The sequence below is a fragment of the Mustelus asterias genome, chromosome 1, assembly GCF_964213995.1.
Source record: "Mustelus asterias chromosome 1, sMusAst1.hap1.1, whole genome shotgun sequence".
NCBI lineage: Eukaryota > Metazoa > Chordata > Chondrichthyes > Carcharhiniformes > Triakidae > Mustelus > Mustelus asterias.
Window position 1 is genome coordinate 1,949,618 of NC_135801.1, and position 18,367 is coordinate 1,967,984.

General features: G+C 45.2%; 1 protein-coding gene across 1 annotated transcript in view; it reads right to left on the reverse strand.

Annotated features, from left to right (window-relative positions):
- Window positions 1-18,367, reverse strand: part of nfkb1 (nuclear factor of kappa light polypeptide gene enhancer in B-cells 1) — a 102,497-nt gene that overhangs the window by 42,785 nt on the left and 41,345 nt on the right. Inside the window, exons 6-11 of the mRNA XM_078201483.1 lie at window positions 10,589-10,740; window positions 9,809-9,972; window positions 8,466-8,624; window positions 6,432-6,536; window positions 2,305-2,396; window positions 649-787 (exon numbers count right to left, since the gene is read on the reverse strand). Coding sequence (XP_078057609.1) covers window positions 649-787; window positions 2,305-2,396; window positions 6,432-6,536; window positions 8,466-8,624; window positions 9,809-9,972; window positions 10,589-10,740 — 811 coding nt within the window. The remainder of the gene's footprint in view (window positions 1-648; window positions 788-2,304; window positions 2,397-6,431; window positions 6,537-8,465; window positions 8,625-9,808; window positions 9,973-10,588; window positions 10,741-18,367) is intronic.

Genomic DNA, 18,367 nt, shown 5'->3' on the forward strand with positions numbered 1-18,367 from the left:
TTGCCCTTCACTCCAAGAGGAATGTGTTTACCCTGAACCCTGGTTAACACACTTTTGAACATGATCCAGTTTCACCCGGAGAAAGGGACCGGGACGATGGAAAACCATTTGGTGCTGGGTGCAAAACCAGCTTTTCGGCTCTCACAATATTTCCCGGCATCACCGGGATCTCCAACACGATTTCCAGGATCACTGGGATCTCTGACACTATTCCCCAGGATCACCGGGATCTCCGCCGGGGGTGGCGAGGTCGGAATATCGCCCCCATTGCCGTTTTCTTTCTCAACAAATGATGACAGTAAATTCAAACAAATTCTCCGACTTGGAACAAAACTGACATGAGGAAAATCTGGAAGGTGAGCTCACAGTCTCAGAAGAGGATGATTATTTAGGACTGAATTTAGGGGAAAGCCCACCACTCAGGATTGTGGATATTTGGAATTCTCTGTTTCCGGGAGCTCAGTGTGAATTCAAGGCTCGGATTTATTCGATTTGTTGAAGGTGGAATGGAGGCTGAAGATTCGCCGAGATCTCACTGAACGGCGGAGAGACTGAGGAGATAAAAGGGTTAGCTTCAGCTCTGTACTGCTGTCTGCTTCACGCAGAGTGACTGAAACTGATGATACAATATTAAATATCTTTCCTTACCTTTAATCAGTGGATAGTATGTGAATGGCTTTGGTTCACTGGTTTCGTTATCAGATTTTCTCCGGAGTTGTACAAACACGGATGCGGGTTTGGAAATGTCAACATCCCGGTATTTCGGTGTTCGGAAAACTATAGCAAACTGAGGGGGAAGACGGAGTTATTAAACGTCCTTTCAAACTTGTGACAAAATTTATTCCATTAGTATATTATTTACTGTGTACAGACAGCCAAGGTTCCTCAGGTCCCCGCTGTCCCATTACCCGCCCCATCCGGATTCAGACACGCGAGTTTATTTCTTTTCACAAGTGTGAGAGCAGCACTTCCTGTTTGATCAGATTCTTTCTATCCTTCCGAAGCCAACAGGGAGTTGCACCATGTCAGGCCATGGTCTATGCTGTTGTTACCCCCAGACAACAGCTTCAGCCCCTCTGGAGGGCCAATGATTTCTTTCCTGGTCCCATTGCCATCATTCTTTTTATCTCTGCTCCAATCACAGGCCTTCGCCTTTCTCTCCTTTCTCAATCTCTGTTAAACTTTAACTTGTTCAATTCTGATAAAAAATCGTTGTCCTGAAGTGTTATCTCGGTTTCTCTCTCCACAGACGCTGCCAGACCTGCTGAGTATTTCCAGCATTTCCTGTTTTTATTTCAGATTTCTCGAATCTGCGGTACATTTTGCTTTTCCTGTGGAAAAAGTACGTCATCCAAACTAAATTATTCCTGTTGACGTAGGCCATTCAGCCCATCGAGCCTGCTCCACCATTCAATACAATCATGTCTGATCACCCACTTCAATGCCTTTTTCCCACATCATCCCTTTATGTACATTCCATACAATCCATAGAATCCCTCCAGTGCAGAGGAAGGCCATTCAGTCCATCGAGTCTGCACTGACTCTCCGAAACAGCATCTTACCCAGGCCAGTTCTGCCATCCCGGGAACAAGTCTGGCGAACCTTTATTGCACTCGCTCTATGGCAATAATATTCTGAGGTTAGGGGACCTGAACACAGTACTCCACAGTCCAACCTAGCTCCTAGACAATTGAAACAAGACTTTGCTACTGCTGTACTCATATCCTGTTGTGATAAAGGCTAACATTCCATTAATCTTTCTAAATGCTTGCTGCACCTGCATATTAGCCTTCAGTGACTTATTGACAAGGACATCCAGCTCCCTTTGTACATCCACACTTTCTAATCTCTCACCATTTAAGAAATACTCTGCACCTCTGTTCCTTCCACCCAAGTGGATAACCTCACATTCTTCCACATTATATTCCATCTGCCATGTTGTTGCCACAACCTCGGCCATCAAGAAGGGCAAGAGCAGCAGATACCCGGGGACACCACCACCTGGACGTTCCCATCTGAGTCACCATCCTGACTTGGAAATATATCGCCGTTCCTTCACTGTCGCTGGATCAAAATCCTGGAACTCCCTCCCTAACAGCACTGTGGGTGTACCTACACCATATGGACCACAATGGTTCAAAAAGGCAGCTCACCACCACCACCTCAAGAGCAATTAGGGATGGCCAACAAATGTTGGTCTAGCCAGCGACACCCACATCCCAAGAAGTAATTTTTAAAAGCTGAAACTTATCAAGGGTAAAGAGAAAGCATCGCAAAGAGCAAAGAGATTATTCAGTCGCCAACCTGCCGATGGACGTCTGTCGGACCAAAGTCCCCAAACGCTTCCCAAATTCCACCATTTTCATCCTCTTCATAGAATCGAACCTGGATATCATCTGACCAAAAGAGAATGCTCATCAGATTCTGGAACATGAACCACACAGGGAACAGCAAAAGCACCACACTTACACCTCATCAAACTATTGAAACGGAAGGAGAGATGTGTTCTCAGATTGCAGAATGACTGCTAATTCTATTTAGAACCATAAAGGATTTTAACACATGCCCAAATTGGCCTGATCAGCTGACAGAACAAGAGAGACAACTCTTCAAATGTGAAACATTTTTGGACATGCGCGTATGATATAAAAAAACTCCTTTTAGAAAAAAATCAGCAGACACACTTCCTGTCAATTTAGTCTTCAAGCATAAGTTTTGACTAGTTCCAAGAATACTTATTCTAAAATTTATTCCTCCCTGAGATTGTGAAGTTGTGTGAAAGCAGGGACTAACTGGGAGAACGGAGTCTCAGTTTGCTCAATGTGGAACTTCACTCGAGATAAGGAGCTCTGTGTAAATGCAGATCAAACATAAAGGAAGGTCATTACTCAAATTGGTGTAAAAAGTCTGAAATGGGGTTGAAGAGTGGAGACCGGGTGCTCGGCGACAGAGAAGTTAAACTGTCAGGCTGCGTATATAAATTAAGGCACAGAGTCATTCTAGAACTTTCCAAATCACTGGTTTTGTTTTGATTTGATTTATTATTGTCACATGTATTAGCATAGAGTTTCTTGCGCACTATACAAAGCATACCGTTCATAGAGAAAGAAACGAGGGAGTGCAGAATGTAGTGTTACAGTCATAGCTAGGGTGTAGAGAAAGATCAACTTAGTGAGAGTCTGGTTCATTCAAAAGTCTGATGGCAGCAGGGAAGAAGCTGTTCTTGAGTCGGTTGGTACGTGACCTCAGACTTTTGTATCTTTTTCCTGATGGAAGAAAGTGGAAGAGAGAATGTCCGGGGTGCGTGGGATCCTTAATTATGCTGGCTGCTTTGCCAAGGCAGCGGGAAGTGTAGACAGAGTCAGTGGATGGGAGGCTGGTTTGTGTGATGGATTGGGCTACATTCACGACCCTTTGTAGTTCCTTGGTCTCAGCTGGAATATTGTGGAGGTTTATCTGGAATGAGGGACTTCAGTTCTTGGTAGGAGGTGGGAAGGTTCAGACTGCTCTCCTGGGTCAGGGAAGGTTAAGAGGTGACCAGATCGAGATTTGCGAGATTTTGATAGACTGGATCAAGATAAACTATTCCTTCTGGAGAATGGGCCAATGACTAGAGTCATGGATTCAGAATCACTGCAAAAAGGTTCAGAGGGAGGTGAGGAGAATTGTTTTCACTCCGAGTTGTTGGGATCTGGAACGCTCGATCTGAAAAGAAGGTCGGCACAACATCGTGGGCCGAAGGGCCTGTTCTGTGCTGTACTGTTCTATGTTCTATGTTGGGAGCTGATTCCAGAAATAATTTTCACAGGGAATTGGAGAGGTTTGTGAGGATGAGCATCTTACAGGGTTAAACAGTTGAGCTTGGGACTAAACAAGACTGCTCTTCAAGGAGCTAGCACAGACACAATGGGCCAAATGTCCTCCTCCTGCGCTGTCAGTTTCTGTGGTTCTGTGATGTTTAGATGAATTTCTGTTTTCAGTCACATGGAAATGGAACGTGATCTGAAACTAAAGATACTGTTCTCAAAGAAAAGTCAGTCATCCTCGCGGCAACCCAAGTGTTCACTCTGCACTGCGACCAATCTCCATCATCAATTCAATCACATTTTCACCAACAACAGTCCCAGATTTGTTTAATTGTATGTTTTTTTTAAAAAAGTATTAACAATATACATTTAATCTGATTTTATATGTAAAAACAAAATCACCTTCAATAGAAATAAAATCTTCCAAAGGTCTGTATTTGTTACAAAAATATAGCATTGACAAATTCCCCTGATGTGGTCACTGGGGAAACTCTGACAATGAACATTTCCAAACACTTCCTCAAAACTTCCAGTCTTTGTCACTCAAACCAATCACAGGCAATAGCGGAGCGGTCACAGAGAGAGAGAGACAGAGACAGGTGGTGAAATGCAGAAACGTGCACTGAGATTTAACAGTCTATCTAACAGGTCATGGACATTATCTGTGACAGTACATTGGGATGGAGAATGATTGTAAATAGGAGGGGAAATTCACTACACTCAAAGACCTTTTTGCTTTAAGGTGAGTTTGCCCCCATCTCCTAGACCTGTCCACAACAACTAGCTCTGCAGGAGTTCCTCAGGGGAGTGTCATAGACCCAACAATCTTCAGCTGCTTCTTCAATTACCTTCTTTCCATCAGGAGGTCAGAAGTGGGGATGTTCACCGATGACTGCACAATGTTCAGCACCATTCGCGACTCCTCAGATACTGAAGCAGTCAATGCCCACATGCAACAAGACCTGGACAACATTTAGACTTGGGCTGATAAGTAGCAAGTAACATTCATGCCAACAAGCGCCAGGAAATGACCTTCTCTAAGAAGAGAGTGTGAAACCATCTCCCTTTCACATCCCCACTATCAACATCCTTGGAGTTTCCACTGACCAGAAACTGAACTGGACTAGCCTTATATTGTGGCTACAAGAGCAGGTCAGAGGCTAGGAATTCTGCAGTGAGCAACTCACCTCCTGACTCCCCAGAGCCCGTCCACCATCTACAAGGCACAAATCAGGAGTGTGATGGAATACTCCCCACTTGCCTGGATGGGTGCAGCTCCAACAACACTCAAGAAGCTCAGCACCATCCAGGACAAAGCAGCCTGCATGATTGGCACCCTATCCATCACCTTAAGCATTCACGAATCGACGCACAATGGCAGCCGTGTGTACCATCTACAAGATGCACAGCAGCAACTCACCAAAACTCCTGAGACAGCACCTTCCAAACCCATGACTTCTACCACCAATACTAGAAGGACAAGGGAAGCAGATACCTGGGAACACCACCACCTGGAGGTTCCCCTCCAAGTCACTCACCATCCTGACTTGGAAATATATCGGCCGTTCCTTCACTGTCACTGGGTCAAAATCCTAAAATTCCCTCCCTAACAGCACTGTGGGTGTACCTACACCTCAGGGACTGCAGGGATTCAAGGCGGCAGCTCACCTTCTCAAGAGCAAATAGGGATGGGCAATAAATGCTGGGCCGAGCCAGCGACTTCCACACCCCGGAAATGAAGAAATATCTTTTTAAATGCTTTCAAAAGCGCATTAGATAAAATTTGACACTGAGCAACATAAGGAGATTTTAAGACAGGTCACCAAAAGCTGGGCTAAAGAGGCAGGTTTTAAGGAGCATCTTAAAGGAGCGGGAGATTTAGGGAGGGAATTCCAGGACTTGGGTCCCAGGGAACTGAAAGCACATTCTCCACTGGCGTGCAGTGCAACAGCTAAAAGGGGGGATTCTCTAGTGAGCAGAATTGGGAGTAGAGAGCTGAGGTTGATGGGTTGTATAAAGATACAAGAGCGATGAGGCCATGGAGAGATTTGAAAACAAGGATATGAATTTTAAAATGGAGGCGTTGCTGGAGTGGGAGCCAGTGTAGGTGAGTGAGCAGAGGAACAGGACTTGGTGTGAGTAAGGATACGCGAAGCAGGACTCTGGCAGAGTTAAAGTTTAAAGAGCATTGGAAGATGAGAGATTAGCCAGGAAATCATATAATTGTCACAACAAGCTGCTCGCTAGAAATGCAGGTGAGTTTATCCTGGACTCTTCACATTTGGATTTAACTATGCACACCTTTCTTTTAAACTGATACAAGTCATTTGAAATCTACGTAAAGGAAGACAGCTAGACCAGGGAGATACCCATTCATGTTAGAGTTAACGAAAGTTTCATAAGGTCAGATGGAGGAGAATTGGAGAATCCGTTCACATAGCCAGACACACATGCATACGTGTGTACACAGACATACACACAGACAAACACACGTGTCACAAACATACAAAGTGAGTAATTATAACAGAAATCCAAGCCAAGCTTAATGAGCAGCAAGCATCATAAACAAATAGTGAATATTTTGCATCGAGATATATAACTGCAGCACTCCCTGAATAAACTCACCTTTCTGGACTTTATCACAAAGCAAGTAAACCTCATCTCCTCCAATCACACATCCAGCAGTCTTATCCATTCTGACAATCCTCAAATTTGATGCATTTGGTGCTTCTGTTAACATTGAAAATATAAGTTCAGCAATCTTTGTGAGAACAGAAAGAGAATGGAAATAAACCCAGTTTACACTTTTTGTTACTGTTGTGATGACAATCAGGTGCCATTGTCTCAATAAAATACATTTCTGGTCATCACAGAGTCAGTCTGAGCTGTTGACTAGTGCATGTTAGAAACTTGCAAATCCTCAGGACAGTACTTCATACACAGCTAATGAAGAACATTTTGAAGTGTAGTCATTGTTGTAATGCAGGAAATGCAGCAGCCAATTCATACAGAGTAAGATCCCACAAACAGCCATGTGATTATGACCAGACTCTGTTTTAATGACATTGGCTGAAAATTAAATATTAGCCAGGAGAACAAATATGTTATAGCCTTTCACCTAGAAGATGACACCTCGAGCAGTGCTGCACTCCCTCAGTCCCCCACTGGAGGGACAGCCTGGAGTTTGTGTCTCTGGAGTGGAGTGGAGTTTGAACCCACCTCCCTCCTGACTCAGGAGCCACTGAGATCCATGGCTGATCTCAGCTCGGTGTCAACTGAAAGGAGTGGGAGTGATTCCAGTTCTGGCATTAATTTCCCAGTGTTAATATTGTGGAGTACAGCATGCCCAGCCTGAGGACATGTTTCTGACCAGCAATCAGATTGTCAGAAATAGCTGGGATTCATCAGGATGATGTGGAGATGCCGGCGTTGGACTGGGGTAAGCACAGTAAGAAGTCTCACAACACCAGGTTAAAGTCCAACAGGTTTATTTGGTAGCAAATACCATAAGCTTTCGGAGTGCTGCTCCTTCGTCAGATGGAGTGGAAATGTGCTCTCAAACAGTGCACAGAGACACAGAAATCAAGTTACAGAATACTGTGGGTGGAGGAAACATTAAACACAGGTTAAAGAGATGTGTATTGTCTCCAGACAGAACAGCTAGTGAGATTCTACAAGCCCAGGAGGCAAGCTGTGGGGGTTACTGATAATGTGACATAAATCCAACATCCCGGTTTAGGCCGTCCTCACGTGTGCGGAACTTGGCTATCAGTTTCTGCTCAGCGACTCTGCGCTGTCGTGTGTCGTGAAGGCCGCCTTGGAGAACGCTTACCTGAAGATCCAAGGCTGAATGCCCGTGACTGCTGAAGTGCTCCCCCACAGGAAGAGAACAGTCTTGCCTGGCAAGACTCCACCCACATTGTCTGTACCTTTAAGACCTGGCTGGCTGTAGAGATTTGCATTCTAATTAGTATTCTGTAACTTGATTTCTGTGTCTCTGTGCCCTGTTTGAGAGCACATTTCCACTCCATCTGACGAAGAAGCAGCGCTCCGAAAGCTTATGGTATTTGCTACCAAATAAACCTGTTGGACTTTAACCTGGTGTTGTGAGACTTCTTACTCTATTCTCTCTCCACAGATGCTGCCAGGCCAGTTGAAATTTTCCAGCATTTTGTGTTTTTGTTTCAGATTCCAGCATCTGCAGTATTGTGCTTTTACCTTGGGAATATTGTTGATTTGGTTTGTTTAATTCATGGACATTGTCATTGCTAACTGATTTTCTGGATTGCTATCCTTTCTCCATGACTCTTCCCTTCCACATTCACTCATTTCATTTCTTTATTCTCACAATATCCCTCTCCTTGCCATCCCTCGACATTTCCTTTCTCATTCACGTTTCCTTTCACCCTGTCTCTCGCACACTGCTCCTCTCTCTCTCAATATCGGGTAGGTTTACAGATAATTCTTCTTCTTCCTAAATTACCTCCCTAAACCCTCGTTAAAATGTCAATTTACCAAATGAAAAACAAATATTCAGTGATTGAAAGGCAAAGAAAATGGACTTAAAATAAAAGGATGAATGAATATCACTTTCACAACATTCTGGTTTTCTGCTACCTCAAGTTTAACAAGATGCAGATTTATCAAATCTCCACTTACTGCTGTCATAGATTGGGTCAGAAATGACGGGTTCTAATTTCCGTGTAAATTGACAACTGCTGTCCGGAAGAAGGGCAGTAAACATGAGGCGCACGACACTCAGGTCCATCTCCTTCGCCTGTTGTATCGACGCCTGGTGGATTAAACCCTTTTCCTTCTCTGCAAAAAGGTATCACAATCCTGCATCAGTCCCATTCTCACATAAAAGACACAAAGCAAACTAAAACAACAATAACTGGTATTTATATAGCTGCCTAAACAATAGTAAAAAGCCCCCAAGGCAGCTTACAGGTATTCCTAACAAAGTCTGGCACTGAGCAACATAGTAAGAAGTTTAACAACACCAGGTTAAAGTCCAACAGGTTTATTTGGTAGCAAAAGCCACACAAGCTTTCGAAGCTCTAAGCCCCTTCTTCAGGTGAGTGGGAATTCTGTTCACAAACAGAGTTTATAAAGACACAGACTCAATTTACATGAATACTGGTTGGAATGCGAATACTTACAACTAATCAAGTCTTTAAGAAACAAAACAATGGGAGTGGAGAGAGCATCAAGACAGGCTAAAAAGATGTGTATTGTCTCCAGACAAGACAGCCAGTGAAACTCTGCAGGTCCACGCAACTGTGGGCGTTACAAATAGTGTGACATGAACCCAATATCCCGGTTGAGGCCTAGAGCTTCGAAAGCTTGTGTGGCTTTTGCTACCAAATAAACCTGTTGGACTTTAACCTGGTGTTGTTAAACTTCTTACTGTGTTTACCCCAGTCCAACGCCGGCATCTCCACATCATGACTGAGCAACATAGCCAATATCGGACAGCTGACAAAATGCTCGGTCCAAGACGGCGGTTTTAAGGACTACCTTAAAATGTAGAGATGTGGGGAGGTTTAGGGAAGGAATTTCAAAACGTAAACAACTAAAGGCGAGGCTGCCAATGAGGTACCAAGGCCAGAAATGGAAGAGTACAAAGGCATGAGGGTTGTGGGGTTGGAGGAAGGAAGGAATGAGGTAAGGAGGTTAACTTTCTTCTTAAATAACTTTTCAATTAATTCCACTCCATCCTGCCCTTTCCCCACAGCCTTGAAGAAAATTCCCTTTTTAAATATTTATCTCATTTTCCTTCGAAAGTTACAGGCAGCATGTTCCAGATCACAACTCGATATGTTAAAAAAAAACATTCTCATCTTGTCTTGCTGGCTTTTATGCCAATTATCTTAAAAATCTTGGACAATATTTTCAATTTTTAAATTCATCTTCAGATCATTTTCCAAAGGCCTCCAAGAGGATTTTTATCAAGTAAATGGGAAATCTCACATGCTAATTGCAAATGGTTTCAAACTGACCTGTGAGTTCTCTTTGGACATAACTCTCGCCATGTCGATGGTTTAATTCCGGATGGATTACGACTCCATTATTATAACCCATCACATAAGCCTGAGTCATTCTCTGCTCGAGTGTGCTGGCAACATTCTTCTTCGTTACATGCAGGATACCAAGGTTTGGAAATCTAGAGGAACAACAAGCACCATAATTCAGCAGCAATGCCATAGCTTTCTAACAAGTTTGTTTAGTCAACCTGACACATTCCCCACACCGAGCATCAATTCTGACAATTCCAGCTCCCCCCCAGAGTCCACTTCCCCTCTGCACTGTCTCTCTTCACTTCGTGTGATGCTATCAATTTCAAAAGTCTGACTGGACATGTGGACCTCTAGAATGCAGAGGAGGCAAAGTGAGACATTGAGTACAAGATCAATGGTCTTTTCCAGTCATGCACTGTCCTAGTGGCATGTCCTGGATAAACAAGCTTAATGCTCACTCAATTGTCTCACAGTCAAGGAGGAATCTCTCCCATTTCGCCTTCCCCTGGGGATTTGGGAGTTGTGTGTGTGTGTGTGTGTGTGTGTGTGTGTGTGTGTGTGTGTGTGTGTGAGGGCGGGGGGCATCCTGACACACAGAGTGAGCACTGATAGGCCCAATGACAGAAACTGGGCAAGACAAGCAACTTAATGTAACTGAAAAGATTTCAAAGTTTAATAAGGTGATGACACTTGTTTTGAAAGAGTTGGTTCTTGAAGCTGGATTTTTTTTCAAAGGTGTTCTGAAGGCAGGTTCGAACTTACGTTGAAATCATTTCCTTTGGCCCCACTTGAACTAAACATATTCCTTTCTCACACTGTTTGCCAACGAGACTGTGAGCATGGAGATGTACAGTGTCTCTGCCAAAGGTCACCAACTGAACCACAATCTTTGCTTGTCCAACATAGTTGCAGATCTAAACAGAATGAGACAGCAATATTATTGATAATTAAAACATCGCCCCACAAGATCAGGCCCATTGGACCTCAACCTTCTGGAAGACCAACTTAACTCCATCCCACAACACAATATCTCATCTCAGTGTTTAACTCCAACCCACTTGCTTTAAATATAAATGTCTTTGAAAGCTTCTCCTTGTACAGGGTCTCAAATCTGGCTGAGAGAAAACCGGACGTGCAGAGAATGTGCCACGTATCAATTGTCTTACATGGTCAATTCTGCTAGTTGCTACATTGGCAAGGTGTGGCATTGGATTAGTTAACCCCTTCATTGCTTGTGTGCCGGTGTATTCCTGGACTACGAGTGCCCCGTGACCCCACCCAGCCTGAACCTCTCAATTCAAGACCTGGCAAGATCCAAAATCTGGCACAGCCTTGACTTGTGGTTGTCGGTTTTGAGACACTGGACCCGAATCCCAGTCCAGCAATATTTCCCCACATCTGTTCCCAAACTGGCTCATTACAATCCTGAGTCCGTGCTCCTGTGACCTTCCAGCAGATACTCACAGGATTCCATTGAACTCAAAGAAATCTCCCTATTTCAAATCATCAGATAAAGAATGTGCATGGGGTAATGATAAACACTTAAGAACATAAGATCTAGGAGCAGGAGGAGGCAATTCAGCTCCTCGAGCCTGCTCCACCATTCCATACGATCATGGCTGATCTCATCTCAGCCTCAAATCCACCTCCCTGCCCGTTCTCGATAACCCTTCAACCCATTACTAATTAAAAATCTGTCTCCTCCTTAAATTTACTCAATGTACCAGCATCCACCTCACTCTGGGGTAGTGAATTATACAGATTCACCACCCTTTAAAAGAAATAATTTCTCCACATCTCTGTTTTAAATCTGCTACCCCCTCTCCTAAAACTCTGACCTCTTGTTCTAGATTGCCCCACAAGAGGAAACATCCACTCTGCGTCTACTTTATCAATACCTTTTATCATCTTCTACACCGCAATTAGATCACCCCTCATTCTTCTAAACTCTGAGAGTACAGGCCTAAACTGCCCAGTCTCTCTTCATAAGACAAACCCTTTATCTCTGGAATCAATTGAGTGAACCTCCTCTGAACTACCTCTAATGCCACTAAATACTTCCTCAAATAAGGGGATCAAAAATGTCAAGGGAGTGCCGCACTGCCAGAGGGTCAGTACTGAGGGAGTGCCGCACTGCCAGAGGGTCAGTACTGAGGGAGTGCCGCACTGTCAGAGGGTCAGTACTGAGGGAGTGCCGCACTGTCAGAGGGTCAGTACTGAGGGAGTGCCGCACTGTCAGAGGGTCAGTACTGAGGGAGTGCTGCACTGTCAGAGGGTCAGTACTGAGGGAGTGCCGCACTGTCAGAGGGTCAGTACTGAGGGAGTGCCGCACTGTCAGAGGGTCATATTCGGGTCAGCATTCTCCAAGGCGGCCTTCACAACAGCGCAGAGTTGCTGAGCAGAGACTGATAGCCAGGTTCCACGCACATGAGGACAGCCTCAACCGGGATCTTGGGTTCACGTCACACTATCTGTAACTCCCACAACTTGCCTGGACTTGCAAAGTCTCACTGGCTGTCCTGTCTGGAGGCAATACACATCTCTTTAACCTGTGCTAATGCTCTCTCCACTCACATTGTCTGTACCTTTAAGACTTGATTAGCTGTAAAGACTCGCATTCCAATCATTATTCTGTAAATTGAGTTTGTGTCTTTATATGCCCTGTTTGTGAACAGAACTCCCTCAGCTGACGAAGGAGCAGCGCTCTGAAAGCTAGTGGCATTTGCTACCAAATAAACCTGTTGGACTTTAACCTGGTGTTGTTAGACTCCTTACCATAGATAGGGTGAATAGTGGGAAGCTTTTTCCCAGGTCGGAGGTGACGAACACAAGGGGTCACGGGTTCATCACAGATGTCAGGGGGACGTATTTTACACAGAGGGTGGTGGGGGCCTGTAATGCACTGCCAGGCAAGGTGATTGAGGTAGACACGCTGGGATCGTTTAAGACTTATCTAGATAGTCACATGAACAGACTGGGAATAGAGGGATACAAACGGATGGTCTAGTTGGGCACATGAGCGGCGCAGGCTTGGAGGGCCGAAGGGCCTGTTTCTGTGCTGTATTGTTCTTTGTTCTTTGTCAGAGGGTCAGTGCTGAGGGAGTGCCGCACTGTCAGAGGGTCAGTAGTGAGGGAGTGCCACACTGTCAGAGGGTCAGTACTGAGGGAGTGCCGCACTGTCAGAGGGTCAGTAGTGAGGGAGTGCTGCACTGTCAGAGGGTCAGTACTGAGGGAGTGCCGCACTGTCAGAGGGTCAGTACTGAGGGAGTGCCACACTGTCAGAGGGTCAGTACTGAGGGAGTGCTGCACTGTCAGAGGGTCAGTACTGAGGGAGTGCCGCACTGTCAGAGGGTCAGTACTGAGGGAGTGCCGCACTATCAGAGGGTCAGTACTGAGGGAGTGCCGCACTGTCAGAGGGTCAGTACTGAGGGAGTGCCGCACTGTCAGAGGGTCAGTACTGCGGGAGTTGCTCCGGTCTTCTTACGATTCCTTCTCAAGGGGGCGCACCCTCGGCTGAAGTCCTGGAAATTTGATACATCTTCAGGAACATAATTTGATAACGTACTTCAAAATCGATTTTATGACTTTTTATTCGGTTGATTCATTTTCTGATGCGTTAAGAAGGTTACGAAGTAGACCCCCTCCTCCTTACTGTTGTACCTTTAGCTGGTCCCCATTGGGATTTACTTATCTTGTCATTTGTATTACTCCTAGTTTGCAGCAGTTATACAGGGTGAACTTCCCTCCATTACTGGCCTCTATGAAGGGGGACATACATCGTTGATCATCTGTCCTGATTGGGTACGGTTGCCTTGATTAAGATGAATGTGTTGCCCAGGCTTCTTTATCTTCTGCAGCGATCCCTATCCTGTTATCCGCTAAGGTCATTAAAGAAATCTATGGGCTGTTTCGTTGTTTTGTTTGGAAAAAGCAGCCTGGTTTAAGAGGAGCTCAGCTGCAGTTGCCTGGTTCCAGGGAGGGCTGGAAATGCCAAATATTAAAATGTTCCAATTAGCCTCCCACCTTGGATTTATATGTGAATGGGTGAGGGGAGAGCCTTCCTCCACATGACTTGATGTTGAAGCTGCTCTGTCCTTGTATTCCTTGCAATCACTTTTTTTTTTTAGGGACCCTAGGTAGTGTTAGATACTTGTGACAATCCTATTATTAACATATTAATGATTTAGATGAGAATATAGGAGGCATGGTTAGTAAGTTTGCAGATGACACCAAGATTGGTGGCATGGTGGACAGTGAGGAAGGTTATCTCCAATTGCAGCGGGATCTTGATCAATTGGGCCAGTGGGCTGACGAGTGGCAGATGGAGTTTAATTTAGACAAATGTGAGGTAATGCATTTTGGTAGATTGAACCAGGGCAGGACTTACTCAGTTAATGGTAGGGTGTTGGGGAGAGTTACAGAACAAAGGGATCGAGGGGTACATGCTCATAGCTCCTTGAAAGTGGAGTCACAGGTGGACAGAGTGGTGAAGAAGGCATTCAGCATGCTTGTTTTCATCGGTCAGAACATTGAATACAGGAATTGGGACGTCTTGTTGAAATTGTACAAGACATTGGTAAGGCCACACTTGGAATAGTGTGTGCAATTCTGGTCACCCTATTAGAAAAAGGATATTATTAAACTAGAAAGAGTGCAGAAAAGATTTACTAGGATGCTACCGGGACCTGATGGATTGAGTTTTAAGGAGAGGCTGAATAGACTGGGATTTTTTTCTCTGGAGTGTAGGAGGCTGAGGGGTGACCTTATAGAGGTCTATAAAATAATGAGGGGAATAGACAAGTTAGATAGTCAATGTCTTTTCCAAGGGTAGGGGAGTCTAAAACTAGAGGGCATAGGTTTAAGGTGAGAGGGGAGAGATACAAAAGTGTCCAGAAGGGCAATTTTTTCACACACAGGGTGGTGAGTGTCTGGAACAAGCTGCCAGAGGTAGTAGTAGAGGCGGGTACAATTTTATCTTTTAAAAAGCATTTAGATAGTTACAGGGTACGATGGGTATAGAGGGATATGGGCCAAATGCGGGCAATTGGGATTAGCTTAGGGGTTTAAAAAAAAAAGGGCGGCATGGACAAGTTGGGCCGAAGGGCCTGTTTCCATGCTGTAAACCTCTATGGCTCTAAAGGCTTGGTGAACGGTCCATGTGTTGGAGAGGAAATCTAATTAATTTACACTCTTTTCTCCAATTTTGACTTGCTTATTTCGAGCTAAATCAGATTCATTCCGGAAAGTTTGGGACCCTTAAAGCTCTGGGCTCCGCATTGTTCAGTTTACTTCTGCAAGGTGTTCTGCAAGTTCTGTGGCTCTGTCTCCGTTATCCCGCGAGCTTGGTTGTGCATCGCTGAGCCTGTTGTGGCTGTACCCGGTTATCCTGATATCGCCCCTTCCTTCGATATATCGTTTTGTTATTTGTGTGGTGAGCGGTGCTGTATACAATCAATAATCTGAACCAGCTGTGTTGGTTATTTGTTTCTCTCTCTCTCTCTTACTACTTGTATTTGTTTGAAAATGATCCTGTACTGAACCAATCTGAGACAGTTTGTTGCATTTTTTGTGTAAAATGAAAAAAAATCTTAAATAAAAATGTATTTTTAAAAAAAAAGGCTTTCACTGCCAATAAAGCTCTTTAAGACTCCCTGACAGGCACTATCGAAATGTAAATCTTCCCGTGTTTTGGATGGTGTGTACTCAGGAGATTTGGCTGTTCTCGTGTACTTAGAAATTAGCTGCAACTCTCACTAAATGAACAGTCTATCTTCCCAATGGCAAGATTCCAGCAAGGATGGGAAAAATAGCCCTGGTGCAGGAGGAGCAGAGGGCAAAGTTGGTGCTCAATGTTCTGACCCCAACATGGGGGAAATCATTGTCCACTTTCCAATATTAATATCTTCATGGGCACAAAAAGCAGGCACAACATACGGGCTATCCTGTCTACATCACTGAGGTGTACTTAGTGAATAAACAGCTGTCTGCGGTGTCCCAAATGGATGGTGGTCAGTTTCACAACCAGTTAACAAGTTGGTTAGTTTTGCTATGACCAGTTGAGCAGTGAGGTAGTTGGAACATTCAGACAATGACAACTCACACCATTTGCAAACCCTGGTTTTCTGACCACATTTCTATAACCTCCAACGTTACCAGGACAACCTTTCAAAGGTCACTAAAGACAGCCTGCATTTACATAGCACGTTTAACATATTGAAAAATCCCAAAGTGCTTCCGGGCAATGACATCAAACAATCTTTGATGCTGAGATACACAAAGAGAAATTAAGGCAGGTAACCAAAAGCTTAGCTTTGGGACGGCATAGTGGTTAGCACTGCTGCCTCACAGCGCCAGGGACCCGGGGCAGCACAGTGATTAGCACTGCTGCCTCACAGCGCCAGGGACCCGGGGCAGCACAGTGGTTAGCACTGCTGCCTCACAGCGCCAGGGACCCGGGTTCAATTCCCGACTTGGCTCACTGTCTGTGTGGAGTTTGCACATTCTCCCCGTGTCTGCGTGGGTTTCCTCCGGGTGCTCCGGTTTCCTCCCACACTCCAAAGATGTGCGAGTTCGGTTGATTGGTCATTCTAAATTGAGCCTAGTGTCAGGGGATTAGCGGGGTAATTATGCGGGATCAAGGGAGTGGGCCTGGGTGGGATTGTGGTCGGTGCAGAGTCAATGGGCCGAGTGGCCTCCTTCTGCATTGTAGGGATTCTTTGATTTTAGTTAAAGAGATAGGTGTAAAGAGCATCTTAAAGGAGAGGGACAGAGTGGTGGAGAGGGTTAGGAAGGAAGTTCCAGAGCTTAGGGCCTCCAGTGGTGGAAGGAGTAAAATCTGGGATGTCCAAACGGTCAGAATTGGAGGAGCAGAGACATGGAGTGAAGCTTCTTCCATGTAAACCAGACAATGGCCCTCAACTCCAACCTCAGGCAGTACCAGCATGAATTTGTCCATTCTCCACCTCGGAAAAGTCCTGCTGATTTTCCGCTGAGATCATAGGATTTTATATCAAGAGAGAGATTGTACATTGATGTCAATGAACTGGAGATCTACGCTGGAAGCTGCACTGGCTCATTTCACACAAGAGCTTCCCAGTCCTGAACAATTCCTGAAGCTGGGACAGATGCTGCATACCGACATGTTCCCAACAGGCTGCCCATTTCTGCAGCTTAAAATAATTCACTGACAGCATTGTGGAATACACAGCCACAGCTTCACTCAGTACACTCATCACTGTCAGGGATTAACACAAAAAACACACAATATCCGCATCATGGTAAACATTTATCTTGGGACATCACAATTCCCCCACCTTTATTTTGTTCATTAGTGGATTCCATATCTGCGATAGTGGATAAGGGGGTGGGGGGGGGGGGGGGGGGGGGGGGGGAAGGGTATAGAACTTCCAAACGAGAGGCAGGCCATTCAGGGCTGATGTCGGGAAGCACTTCTTCACACAAAGGGCAATGCAAATCTGGAATTCTCTCCCCAAAGACAGCTGTTGAATCTAGGCACCAATTAGAAATGTCAAACCCAACATTGATAGACTTTTGCTAGATGTTGGACTGAGGTTATGGAACCAAGGGAGTAGATGGAGCCAAGATAAAAATCAGCCATGTAATCAGCCTCTTTTTTCACACAGAGGGTGATGAGTGTCTGGAACGAGTTGCCAGAGATAGTAGTAGAGGTGGTTAGAATTTTGTCTTTTAAAAAACGTTTAGACAGTTACATGGGTAAGATGGGTATAGAGGGATATGGATCAAACACGGGCAATTGGGACTAGCTTAGGTGTTTAACAAAGGGGCAGCATGGACAAGTTGGGCCGAAGGGCCCTTTTCCATGCTGTAAACGTCTATGACTCTAATAGAAGAGGGGCTGAATGGCCTCCTCCTGTTTCTCATTTTTCAAACAATTAGTCATTTTATCAGTGATCTGTGATTTATATTAGCAGGATTTTTAAGCCAATCAGTAAAATCATAAGAACTAGGATTTGGAGGTGGTGATTTGGTCCCTCAGTCTGTTCATTCAATAAGATCAGATCTCCTCACCTTCCCCGAGACTGCAACATGACTGGCAATGTGATAAATAATGTGCCTGTACAAAACAGCAAATTATATGATGATGTGTGCGAGATTTGAGATGATACAATTTAAATTTTACATATTTTCTGCCTCTGCGAATAAACCACCGACGCCAGCGTCACCGACGCCAGCGTCACCGACGCCAGCGTCACCGACACCAGCGTCACCGACACCAGCGTCACCGACACCAGCGTCACCGACACCAGCGTCACCGACACCAGCGTCACCGACACCAGCGTCACCGACACCAGCGTCACCGACACCAGCGTCACCGACACCAGCGTCACCGACACCAGCGTCACCGACACCAGCGCCACCGACACCAGCGCCACCGACACCAGCGTCACCGACACCAGCGTCACCGACACCAGCGTCACCGACACCAGCGTCACCGACACCAGCGTCACCGACACCAGCGTCACCAGCGCCACCGACACCAGCGCCACCGACACCAGCGCC